The sequence below is a fragment of the Bemisia tabaci genome, chromosome 1 (assembly GCF_918797505.1).
Source record: "Bemisia tabaci chromosome 1, PGI_BMITA_v3".
In the NCBI taxonomy this organism is placed as follows: Eukaryota; Metazoa; Arthropoda; class Insecta; order Hemiptera; family Aleyrodidae; genus Bemisia; species Bemisia tabaci.
In genome coordinates, this window is record NC_092793.1 from 89,932,418 (window position 1) to 89,946,144 (window position 13,727).

The following is a 13,727-nucleotide window of genomic DNA, read 5'->3' on the forward strand; positions in this document are numbered from 1 at the left end:
TTCCTTCCTTTCCACACTAGCTTCTTACATATTTTCGGACCTCTGCTGTCAGTACAGGGTGTCTGAAAAATAATTCTGAAAAAAAATTGGCCGAATTCAGGTATATTTGACGTTTCTGATGCGATTTTTTTATTCCTTACGGAGGGTATGAACTTACTTTGCACAAATTCTCGAACCTCGCACAACCCGACGATTCTTTGATACAGCTGGTCAGTCTTACTACGGATGCTATCTTACCGTGCACCACATGCTCATTACTCACTTAGCATTAACTAATCAGTGCAACATGCTTTTCTCATTCTACTCTTTCACTACAACTTTTCTACTTTTTTACTTTTTTTTCTAAATGAGTATTTTCTTCTTTAGTGACCCCCCTCCTTTTTGTCTTCAAATGATTTCGTAGTTCGTTTGAATTTCGAATTTTTTCTCTCTGTCGGAATCGTAAAACGCTTGCTGACTTATCATGTTTTGGATTTGAGTGGCTTTGTTGTTTTTTGTTTTTTTTCGTATGTTTTCGCAGTCCGTTCAAATGCAGAGAGGGTGGATCTTGTGCTACAGTATGGTGCAACGGATGGAAATATTCACGACACAGTGCGCAGGTTTAATGCTTTACCGACAAAGGAAACCCCGGTTTCATGTAATTGTGTTCGCACATTGATATCAAAATTTAGAACAACTTTCTCTGTCAAAGATGCCCCACGATCAGGCTGTGCAAAAGCAATGAATGAGGATCTAGTGTTAACTATTTTGGCTGATTTCGTCGAAAATCCGCGACAGACGATTAACGTCGGGCTAATCGACATGGAGCCTCTTATGGGGGAACACAGCATTTATTAAAACATCATAAATTTCACCCTTACAAAAAATAATATAAAAATAATATAATATTAAAAAAAATTGATCTAAAATTGGACAGCTTTATGCAATAAGGAACTAGGGTCAAATTTTCGATTTTTTTTTTATGATGAATTCCGTATCAGGAGGGTATTTACTTACTATTGAGAAAAAGAAAATCCTCAAAAACAATTTTTATCCCGCTTCAGCGACCCCGCAAAAATTTGCCGTCGCAGGATCACGCGAAGTTCATTTTGCAATTGGGACCTATACTATGGTTCCCTATTGCGTAATGCGAAACTCGGATTTCCCATTTTGCAATTCGGAACTATAGACAGGACGGCATAATGCTTTCTCGGCATTCTCGGCTCCTGTTCGACCGATCTTGCTGATTTTTGGTACCGGGGGGTATTTTTCGACGGGAAACTCGAATTTCTGGTCAAATTTTGAAAATTCAGAAATCCAAGATGGCGGATGTGGCCTAAAATGCTATCTCGGCTCCTGTTCGATGGATCTTGCTGATTTTTGGTATCCGGGGGTATTTTTCGACGGGAAACTTGAATTTCTGGTCAAATTTTGAAAATCCAAAAATCCAAGATGGCGGATGTGGCCTAAAATGCTATCCCGGCTCTTGTTTGATCGATCTTGCTGATTTTTGGTACCAGGAGGTACCGTAATAGCACACCTAGTCTTAGAGATGTTTTTAAAACGTGTCAATGACACCAAGCCTCATTTCTGAAATGTTTCACGTGATACTTTAAAAACCCGAATGAAGTGTCAAACACGAAGCCACTCTGTGTTCAACACATTCCCATGTCACCACATTTTATGTTTGTGAAACATTTGCAGATTGTGTCACCGAAATGTTTCGAATTCATTTTTTACATATTTCAATGACACAATGGGCAAAGGTCTCCGTTGGCAGTGCATTTTTGACACATTTCTGACACATTTGTAAAACAATGAGCCTTTAACTCAGATTTCCCTCTGATTTTCTAAATGTTTATGATACATTTTCGGTATAATCACTAGAGTCCATGTAGTGTTAAACACGAGCCCACTCTGTGTTGAATACATCCGCATGTCACTACTTCTTAACCGTAAAAAAATTTTCAGACATCTGTTTTAGCAAACGTCGTGGAGGCATTATAGCTATCAAATCAAGTGCCTGGGCGGCCTGATTACAGACTATGCCTAAGGAGAGTATGGAACTATGGGTTCACTCCATCAGTATTAAACTATCAGAGGGATTAGGACGTCCTCACTTTAGAAAAGTATACGCAAAGCATGATGTACGGTTTCAATATTTTAGATAATCCACAACTTATAAGCTCTTATGTAGATAAATGCGATGCATACCAAGAATTTAAAACTATTTTTAACTCTGCATAATTAAATAGCCAAAAAGTAAACCTTGAGACAAAAAAATAAACCAAAATTTGGTAAAATTGGAAAATGAAACGTCAACGCTCTCTGGTGGGTTCAGTTTGATCTCGGAAAATTTTTAGAAAGGTCTGAGAAATGTTTTCAACTTGTGTTCACCAGGTTTTAATGACAATCAAGGCACTGTTTTGTTTAACTGAATTATTTCTGACACATTTCTGAAATAAATTTCCTTACCCTTATGCGTTTAAATTAATTTTATAAATGGTTATGACGTACGATCGCCGCGGATCAATTAAATGAGAGAGATACGAGTATTTCAACTGGAGAGCAATGAGGGAAATCCGTACACGAAAATCTGAGGGCGTTTCAAATACCATTCCGTCACGTTTCATACATAGATTCAACATATAGCTGTACCTTATCAGATTAAAAATACGAAATATCTGCCAGTTGTTTCTGAAACATGTTTTTGAAGGATCTTGGAAACGTTGCTAAATTGTGTCAGAAATATGTCAGGTTTATTTCTCAGAAACTTCGAACTTCCAAGAATTTCTGCAGCAACGTTTTAAATATGTTTTAGAAATGTTTCCAAAATATTTAGTTGATCTCCTTTCCCAACATATCGTACACAAATCTAATATGAATCTGTGCCTGGGTCGTTAAAAAAGAAATTGACACAATTACACATTTTTTCCGATAGATGTCAATAAAGGTTCATTGATTTTCATATACCTAAATTGTGGCAGAAATGTTCCGTAAATATGTTTCAATCATAGGCTTAGCTGTGGCAATGGTTTTGAAATGTTTTTGAAACCTTTCTGATATAGTTTATTGAACGGACTGCAATATATTGACAACACATAGCTGACACAATTCTCACACATTTTTCGGTTGGGTTATTTATGCCTTTTTGAAATAAGTTTGAAACGTTTCCAACTTATTTTTAAAAAAGTTTGAATGACCGCAATTAGAAACATTTTCGATTTGTTTTCAATACGTTTCAAACACACGGCCAACTTGCCCATTTCATGTATTCGTTTTGAAAATTTGTTGGAAACATATGTCAATGACTGATCCGAGATTGACGTAATTTGAAACATTTTAAAAACATTCCATTGTGTAACTGTGCTATTAGGGATTTTGGACGGGAAACTCAAAATCCAAGATGGCGGATGTGGCCTAAAATGCTATCTCAGGCTGCTCGACCTATCGTGGTGAATCTTGGTTGTATAGGGGGTATTTTTGGCCGGGAAACTCAAATTCCTAGCCGAGTTTCGAAAAATTGAAATTTTTCAAATTTTGACATTGAGCTTTTTCAGTGATTTTTGATTTTTGCGTTTTTTGAAGTATTTACTACGCATAAGCCACAATAATTTTCTCCGATATTTTTCGCATTTCAATCCACGAAAAACAAGTTTGAGGTTGCGTCTTCTGAGCTCCCCTTTAAACGTGTGTCCGAGGAATGAAAGATCCCCCAAGGGATACTTACTCAAGTAAGGTCATTTTCGGCCACATCCGCCATCTTGGATTTTTAAATTTTCAAAATTTGACCAGAAATTCGAGTTTCCCGTCCAAAAATACCCCCGGACACCAAAAATCAGCAAGATCCATCAAACAGGAGCCGAGATATCATTTTAGGCCACATCCGCCATCTTGGATTTTTGAATTTTCAAAATTTGACCAGAAATTCGAGTTTCCCGTCCATAAATACCCTCTGACCCCGAAAATCAGCATGATCAATCGAACAGGAGCCGAGATAGCATTATAGGCCACATCCTTAATCTTGGATTTTCGAATTTTCAAAATTTCACGATTCACGGGTTTGTTGACCTATTCAAGGGTTTATCGATCAATTCACGGATTTTTCGAACGAATCACGGGGTTGTCAATCGATTCACGGATTTGCGGATCGATTCGCTGGTTTTTGATCGATTCACGGTCGTCAATCGAATCAGTGCCGATCAAATCACGTCAATCGGTTCATGTTCTAACTTTTCGATCGATTCATGTCGGTCATGTCGGAATCATAACACCGGTTTTTCAATAATTTGTCGATCGAGTCGGTGTCGATCGATTCATGCTTTCATTTTTTGATCGATTCATGTCAATCAAATCTATAAACCCTCCCGTCCAAATTGCATGTTAATATTTGCCACCATTCTCGAAATATTAGCAAGTCGGTAGGTATCCATATTTTTGGCACACCCTGTTTTTTGTAGAATATCTTTCCGCAGGGACAATGCACCTCCCCCCTTCCTCGTATGATGGAAGGAAGGGGTGTTTTCTCTGTTGGGGTTAACCCTCCAGTTTGTAATAGTGACACCAGGGTCGTCTCCCCTATGCAGTCAGTGCTAAAACAATCTATAGTTCCTAATTGCAAAATGAGCTTCCCCGGATTCTTCATTTTGCAATAAGGAACTATAGCCTTTTTTTGTAATTATTGGCAACAGTGTGATGTTTTTGACAAATCTGTCAACACAGGGTGTTAAAGGAACTCCATAGCTATAAAATGAACCATCAAACCGCAACATTGAGCGTTTTGATGAAAAACGCCAATGGTTTTTGCAAAAGTTGCTCTCCTGAAAACCTACCGTTCTGCCTATAGTTCCGAATTGCAAAATGCATCCAATTAATCCTCGAATTAACGAGGATAACTTTGACAGGCGCCTCGAATTTTGTGAAACAATGGAGGGAATTATTGCTGCAGATTCGGATTTTGTAAAGAACACGTGTTTTAGTGATGAGTCATCTTTCTTTTTAAAAGGAACCGTGAATAAACACAACTGTCGGTATTAGGCAACAGAGAATCCCCACGTGGGTAGAGAGAGTCACACACAGTTTCCCCAAAAACTGAATGTTTTGTGTGGGATCTTTGGGGACCATATCGTTGGTCCATTTTTTATTGATGGCAATCTTGATAATTCACTTTACCTTAGTATGCTCGAGGAGGCCGTCCTCCTAAAATTAATTGAAATTATTGAAGATTCGGGGTATGATTTTGATCCTTGGTTTCAACAGGATGGTGCCCCTCCCCATTTTTCCTTACAAGTCAGAAATTATCTTAACCAAGAATTCCCTCATCGGTGGATCGGTCGGCGCGGAGCCATTGAATGGCCGGCTAGATCTTCTGATCATACTCCCTGTGACTTTTTCCTTTGGGGTCATGGCAAGACAAAAGTATACGAGACCTCGCAGACCTAAGACAGTGAATTGTTGAGGAATGTGCAAAACTTACTTATCAGATTTTAGAAAGCGTCCGAGAAGAATTCGTAAATCGCTTATATTATTGTCAGGAGAAGAATAGCAGGCAATTCGAACAGGAATTGAGATAACTTGTTTATTCGCTGCCTGAGTCATATAATTGAGAAGCCTTTTTTTCTTTCTTTTTTTTTTTCCCATCGAATATCGTTAAGAAGTTTTTATTTATACTGTTAAATTTAATAGGAAGACTCATTTTATTTAATTATTCTTTCGAAAGATAAATCCATTAAGTTTAGTGGTAAAATTCCTGACTCACCTCCACAGGATTCGGGGGTATTACAGTTTTTGGCAAGCGCCTTCCGTCAAGGGGTACTTTGTTACTATTGTTGTTAATCTTTTTCCTTTTTTTGAGAAGCGTGAGTAATTTCATTTCAAAGTATCCTCGATGAAAGTTCATTTAATTTCTTTCGAAAAGAAATTCTGGTAATTGTGCGAAGAACAAACGGTGCATGGCCAGTATCATCAAAAATAAACAGCCTTAGCCTAATGAGTGAGATTTTTTTTAGGGTAAATGGGCGTGAGCTCACGTCAACCTTTATTAAAGTCATTAACATGCTTATTCTTAAGAGATTTGGCAGATTTGTTTCCATTATTTTTTTTTGGCAAGAGTGAGTAATTTCAATTAAAACTCTCCTTGATAACAGGTCCTTTCATTTATTTGCTTACTGAGACACCACCAACGCTATTGAAATGTGCCTCAGTGGTCGGGCAGAAGGGTAGGCACGGGTGGGACTCGACGTGTAGCCACCTCCCCGTGAGGAGTCCTGGGTAGTTGAAATGACAAATTAGGAAACACGATTTTCAACTGGCTGAGAGCAACACACAGGAAATCTAACTTATTTTTCCGCCATTTTTCGGCCGCCATCTTGGAAAAGCTCGAGTATTTTGCAAATCCAATATTGGATTTGTTTTTCTCGTGCCCGAAAACCCATGGAAACCAAGTTTCAAGCGAATCCGTCGGTAAATAACCAAAAAAACGCATTTTCCGCCATTTTGTTTAAAATTGAGGCATCCAAAGTTTTTTTTTAAGCCTTTTCGAATGATGTATCACAAGATAAGAGTTCCTATTTGGAAAAAAAAGGGTTAGGGTCCGCCCCCCGAAATTTTGGGTGCGCCAAAAAGGAGTTTCCTTCGACCTAGCAACGTTCCCCAAATTTCGAATACCTAGCATTTTTTGTTTATAAGTTGTGAGGGGAGGCCCAGACCTTTGAATTTGCCGCCATTTTTTTGAAAGCTGAGGTATCGGCAGTCGGTTTGCGCCAAAAATTTTCTCTTTTCAAGCCCTTTCGAATGACAAGATAGGGGTTCCCATTTAAAAAAAAAGTTAGGGTCCGCTCCTCGGGGTTAGGGTCGGGAAATGTTGGGTACGCCAAAAAGTAGTTTCCTTTGACCTACGAACATTCCCCCTTCAAATCTCTAGCATTTTTTGTTCATAAGTTATAAGGGGGGTCCCGGACTTTTGGATAACCCTGTATGGAGTAGGCAGCGCACAACAGCCAATTGAATATGGCTCTTAAAATCCTCCAAAACGAAAATGGCCGTCAAAATGATTCAAAACCTCCCATCACTGAAAAAAAAGAGAAATACGAAAAAACCGACCGAAAGTTCTTATTTTCTACAGTTCTTTACGAATCCGAAATCAAAACATACCCTAATAATTCGAAATAAGCGAAAAACGGGGAATACCCCCCCTTCCTATCCTCCCCCCACCCAAAATCCAGTTTGGGGGGTGGAAAAGATTTTGACCTGCAATATCACCCTCATGGGACAGAGGGGCATAGTTTCAGAATAATTTTAGTTTTTCAAAATCCATAGATTAGGTAGCGCACAGCAGCAGATTGAAAATGTGCTCTCAGAATCCCTCAATCCCTCCCCCCCCTCCCCAACTCAAAATAAAGGGAATTATGAAAAAATTGACGGTGACCTAAAGTTCTTGTTTTGTACTGTTCTTCACATATCCGAAGTCAAAGCACATCCTTATAATTTGAAACAAGCGAGAAACAGGGGGATAACTCCTCTTCCCCTCCTTCCTATAACCTTCCCTCCAAAATCCATTTTTGGGGGGCTGGAAATATTTGCATTCAATATTTTGTGATTGATTTACTTCATTTAAGTTTTTGTCTAGAGGCGCAATTTTTGGCTGTTCCCAAGAAAAATAAAGTGGATGTCTGGTCTGAAACATCCAGTGTGCCCTGATCGATGAATCTTTTGTTTTTCTTCATACAATGTAATTTTCTAGCTAGTTTGTATACCTCGATTCTCGTTATTTTCACTTCATCACTTCTAGTCACTTCACCTCTTAAATGTCTTAATGGCTGTGGGGAAAAATTAAAATTATACTCATAAGAAACTTTACGTGGAACAAACTAAAGCTCTAATAATTTCTTTCCACAAAAAAGAATATTCATAATAACATTTCTTAATTGACCTTTTTCAAAGCAAAAGACATAGAATTCCAAAATTCCTGTTCTTTCTGATAATTTCCATCACCCAATGTCACTTTGTTTCTTAAAACCTTAATAAATTTAATTTATGTAGATAGACACAAGGCATATAGTTCTTGTAGTACTTAGTTTCAATATTTTTAAATAAAATCTGTTTTTTAAAAAAAAATTAATAATCCTAAGGAATACTAATAATAATTTTTGTCCCAGGAGGGAATGATTCATTTTGTGCAAGTTTTGTTATAGGTTCCATGTATTAATCACCTCCTCTTATCATAATTTCTAACCTTGCACGTTCAAATATTGGCAGTTCATTGACTCCTGCCAAATACTCATTTTCCTCCGAATTATTAAACATACTGGTTAATTCATGGTTCTATTAGTGTTGAGATGCTCACCTTTTTGTTTAGAATCTTCAGCCAGTTTAATGTTACGATCACCTACAACCGTGAATTTTTGTTGCACATCTAATGGCCTAAATACCTCTCCTACCCTATTCTCCATTAGATCATTTGTTCGCATACATGATTTATACATTATTTCTATTGCCCGGAACTTCAGTCGCCATAATTCTGCATTGTTTGTCCATACTCATCTCTTATATGGCTTTACATGTCTAAGTAAAATAAAGTATTTTCTGACCTGCACTAGTTTGTATATCATGAATTCAATAAATAAGTATTTTAATTTGCTTGTTCATTCTTTCAGAGAGATAACACAGTTCGTGCCTTTAGGGAAGGAAAAATTTGGATCCTTATCTGTACAGAATTGATGGGGCGTGGTATAGACTTCAAAGGTGTTAATACTGTCATCAATTATGACTTTCCTCTTTCTGCTGTATCATACATCCATCGAATAGGTGATTTTCCATTCCCTCTCAGTGTTCTTATCAACATTTCTCCAGTATCTTACTTACGGGTCTTTCCTTTTTACTATTTGATTTAAGTGGTTTTCACTATTAAATTGTGCTTACTACAGCAACTTATTCGAGAATGTGCTTTAAAAGGAGTTAGAACAAGGTGATGAATTCTGAAGAAGTCGGGGAGAAACTGAAAACAGTATATTATTCTCAACCATGAAAGCTGCAAAGGAATTGTAAAATACTGCAACAATTTTGAAAAATCGAAGACATATTATATCAAAAAGAGTCTTTTTTAAGTTTTTCTTTGTGCATCATGAGATTATATTTTATTCATATTTTTTTTTATTTTTTTTATTTTTCTGTCTTAGAAGAAGCCTTATTCTGAAAAGAGGTTTTTGCTCAGCACATCAGTATTTTATGAACCATAATATTTGTTTTTTTTTTTTTTTTTTTTTTTTTTTTTTTTTTTTTTTTTGCTAGGTCGTACTGGAAGAGCTGGTAGAACAGGAAGAGCTGTAACTTTTTTCACAACTGAAGATACTCCCCATTTAAGAAGGTAAGCTCTTTACTTAATTGGTTACTTGACAAGGTCAGAAACCAAGAATGTACTACTAGACAAGGTAGGAGTTTAAGAATTCTGATACTCGCCTCTGCTTCAAAATTCCATTTAGGAAACGATTTGCTCAATGAGAGTCACTGAAATTATGCAACTCCCAACCAAGAAATTAACATTTTCATGTAACATTAATTAGAAACAATTTAAAGGACCCCGCACACCTCTTATGGGAAGCTGCACCATGAAGGATTGCCTTCTGACTTATGTCATTCGATTCTCCTCAAGATGCTGATCAAAAGTTGTAATTGCGCCAACTTTCCACTATGCACCGTTTTCGCAAAAAACCTATGAGAAGATTCAATTGTTCAGCGACTATGAATAAAAAAGAACGAAGCATTTGAAAACAGGCCCGATGTGAATAAGGAAAAAATGTAGCGTGTGTCCGTCTTCTTATCTGTACCTGCCGACTCAGGGGCTATCTCCCTCCCGCACTCGCCCGGTAGACGTTCAGACTTTCCTGTTCTTATGCTCCTCAAGAATCTGATTTGGATGGTGGTCGAGCAAAACGGCGTGCGGAATCCGAGATAAGACTGCCGCTCGGTGCGGGAGTCCCCATGATTTCCTTGTTGACACACAGCCGCTTGTCAATCGGGCACTGAAATGAGGAATCTCTCTGGCTTTTTATCACCGAATAATTGAATCTTCTCATAGGTTTTTTGCGAAAACGGTGCATCGTAGAAAGTTGGAGCAATTATAACTTTAGATCAGCATCTTGAGGAGAATCGAATGACATAAGTCAGAAGGCAATCCTTCATGGTGAAGCTTCCCATGAGAGGTGTGCGGGGTTCTTTCCTGCTCACATGAAAAACCAGAGTTTTGTTTGAATCAAAGCAGCCTGGTGGTTTTTGCAGGCATCTCAAAATCAATCGAGCAGTGTTCCTTCCCTATTATGTGTTGATTTAAGCGTGAAAAACGTGCATTAGCTGAGTCAGCGATCAGTGAAAATGTCCAGTCTAATATGTCCAACTATAAAAATGTCCAATAAATAATACCCGCTGTCATAATGTCCTCTTTTTAATGTCCATGACATAAAATTTCCCCTGAACAAAACTACCCATGTTGTCTAATGTCCAAAGTACTAAAATGGCCTGTAACTGCAAATGTCTAAATCCAGGTGTTGTAATGTCCAAAGTTATAAAATGGCATTTAACTGCAAATGTCCACAGTATTTCAAAAGACTGAATCAGAAGAAGCAAATATTAACATCTATTAGAGTAATGTAATTAACCTGTTACATCTGAAAACAGTGGTCTGTGTATCCACTCAAATATCAGCTGAGAATAATGTCATATTTTTCCTTTCCCTCCAAATTCTTTCAAATGATTTCGGAATTCAGCCCCAACTAAATTTAAGTTTTTTTCTTCCACTCAAATTTTTTCTTCCAAGTGGTTTCTAAATTCAGTCCCAAATCAAAGTGAAATTCGTCTTTTTCAAAATTCGAAAAAGTCAGAAAAAATTGTGTCAATGATGGAGGTAAAGTTGTTTTCTTTGGGCATTTTCAGTCACATGCCATTTTAGCGCTTTGGACATTAGATAACATGGTATTTTTGTTAAGTGGACATTTAAAAGGGAACATTACAACAGTAGATATTTTTTATTGGACATTTTCATAGTTGGACATCTTAGACTGGACATTTTCACCTGTCACCGCTACGTCGAAGCGCCGATACTGAGGTTGCCTTTGTCATACTGAGGAGATTGTCACTGTAATGTTTTGTGAGCGATTTAACTCTAGTAGATTATTGTTTTTTCTATTAGCAGCAAATTTGAATTCATGCATTGAAAACCTTTAATATTTTGGTTCAAAGATACCTTCAGTTATTTTATTTTCATTGTACAAGTCGTGTTTAACGTGAAGTTCTGATGAAAAAACATAAATTATAATAGTTGAATTTGCATCTTGCCTCTTGGTCCATTGCAAAAAATGTTCTCTCATCAAAATTTCATATTTAACTTGACAGAAATCTTGAAAATTTCCAATTTTTGCACATGTGTGAAAAAGTAGGATTTTTAGTTTTTGCATTTCTTATTCTCTGTTTGCCAAGATTTTAAGTGCTCTTGAAATTAAAGTGAGCACTGAATAATTTTCTTTATGCTGGATGATTAAGTGATTTTGTGATTATGCTCACAAGATATTAATTACTGCTTTTGAAGGAGGAAGAAAATTCATGCGTTATGACCAACTTTCAAGATGTCTACCAGGTTACCACCCTCTTGTTTTCCTTCTTGCCTAGTTAAAACGTACTTTTAACGTTTTGATAGTTGATATGTGGCATTGTCCCTTTTCCATAACTGTAGTTGGCCGCCATTGTGACGCCATTCGGTGAGCGTGTGCCACAGTCCCACCGTCGTCTGTCTCCTCACTCTGCTTTTTCTGTCTTAATAAAATATCTTATATTTTATTCCGTCTCGTCTCTCGCTCCCTCACTCACTGCCCTCCGCAACATTTGAAACTCTTAGGCCACTATGAAGTTTTTAACTGAGAACTTTTTTCTTAAAATCATTGAAACATCATGGAACATTTTGATACATCAAGCTCTATGATTCAAACCATAACCCTTGTCTCATTCTGTATTTTAGTTTTTGACACAAACCTTCAGAAATGTAATAACTTGTGTGAAAACTAATTGATCTGAACTCATTTTTTCAGCATTGCAACAGTCATGAAAGACTCAGGATGTGATGTTCCCGAGTATATGCTAAAATTGAAACGACCCAAAAAGACAGACCGGCAAAAGTTAGAATACATAGCACCTGAGAGAAAGAAAATATCAACTGTTCCTAGCTATGAAAAGTTCAAGCTGCACAAAGAAAAGTAATTTTTGCATTTTATTTTATATATTTTTAGCATTTTACTCAGTGTACTATTAATGTTAAGAGTTGAGCCAGCTTTGCTACAAGATTTGTATTGAGTGAAGCCTAGCAACCATGGGAGAAAGGGTTAAAGTATACATTTGGTTGCGTTGCTACTCTTTGTTAATAATGAGGTCTCAGTGAGAGGTATATCCTGGAAACTATCTAGTGATAGCCATCTGACAAGCTTAAATCAGAGTAAAATCGATCTTGGTGCAATTCTTATATTTTGACTTAGGTCTTTCATCATTTTACCTCGTTTAATGCCAACAATCGAAACTTAGTTTTTCTCTAATATTTCTACTTTGCTTGTCAGTGGTATTATTTTCGCCTTTTTCATCATACCCAGAGGCATTTTTCTATCGTTTTATAATTTTGCTGCATGCCATTGTACTCACCCGCCTCTAATAGATTCAGGTTTAGTTTGGCCCAGATATATTGTTCCGCTAAGAAAGGTTTGAATCACAATTTATCAGGGCTCTGAAATGGCACTTGAGAACTAAAAACACTGTTCAAAATTTTTAGAATGTTTCACCTCTTTTGACAGTCGTTTCTCAGGCATAGAACTTCCAATCAACTGTGGGATGAAGAGTGAGTGAATAGGTTTGTTGCTTATCGCAGATACCGGACGTCCCAGTAAAATCTCACGGAAATTAAGTTGGGCATGTCCAAAACATTCCAAGTCTACTCCTAAATGCGTTATTTGCACAGCCTGTGTTGTACTTTTCAAAATTTCCTGCATCGGCATTTGGGAGTTGCCAACTATCAGGTTCCTTCAGAAAGAGCGATGGGAAAAAACAACCAAAATATGTAGGATACTAATCATTCTCAGGCGTATATTTTCTCCTCATTTCTTTATGTTGCTGAAAGAAATGCTTTAAATCAATGGAAATTATGCGTAAGAAAGCTATGTAACAGTTCGCAAGATTGTTTGTTCATGTAGGTTACCTTTTCGCACATCTCTCTCCTGGCAAACTTGATCGCCAGCCACCGAGAATAAATGCTTCTGGGCCATGTTAATTTGAAAAGAACAACATGGATGGTGCTAATTGTGCTCTTAGGGAGTAGACATTACTGTCATGCTTTACAATATTTTTATGCCATTTAACTCATGCAAGTTAATCAGGGCTTTTGTATGCATTGTGTGACATACTTATTTTGACTGATGCATTACCGTCACATTCTGCAGCAATCAATTCCAAAAAATATTACGGAACTACTTCCTATTTCATGGAGATTTTCATCTGATACTTCTTTGTCCAAAAATGGTGCCTTTTTTATTAATATCCACTTTTCAAATATTTGCTGTGCTAAGGAGAAACGCTGTGAAAAGTAGAGATGCTGTTAAATTTCAACTAATAGAGCAAAAATTATCTGGAAAACTCATAACTATTTTTTTCAATTTTTTCTGAGAATAATCTCCACAGCACTCTACAATACTGGTAAGAATTTGAAACAAAGAAAAAATGCT

General features: G+C 37.1%; 1 protein-coding gene across 1 annotated transcript in view; it reads left to right on the top strand.

The window, feature by feature from the left end:
* ais (DExD-box helicase 52) overlaps positions 1 to 13,727 on the top strand; it is a 50,142-nt gene that overhangs the window by 35,168 nt on the left and 1,247 nt on the right. The window contains exons 8-10 of the mRNA XM_019048415.2: positions 8,634 to 8,784; positions 9,268 to 9,343; positions 12,054 to 12,218. Coding sequence (XP_018903960.1) covers positions 8,634 to 8,784; positions 9,268 to 9,343; positions 12,054 to 12,218 — 392 coding nt within the window. The remainder of the gene's footprint in view (positions 1 to 8,633; positions 8,785 to 9,267; positions 9,344 to 12,053; positions 12,219 to 13,727) is intronic.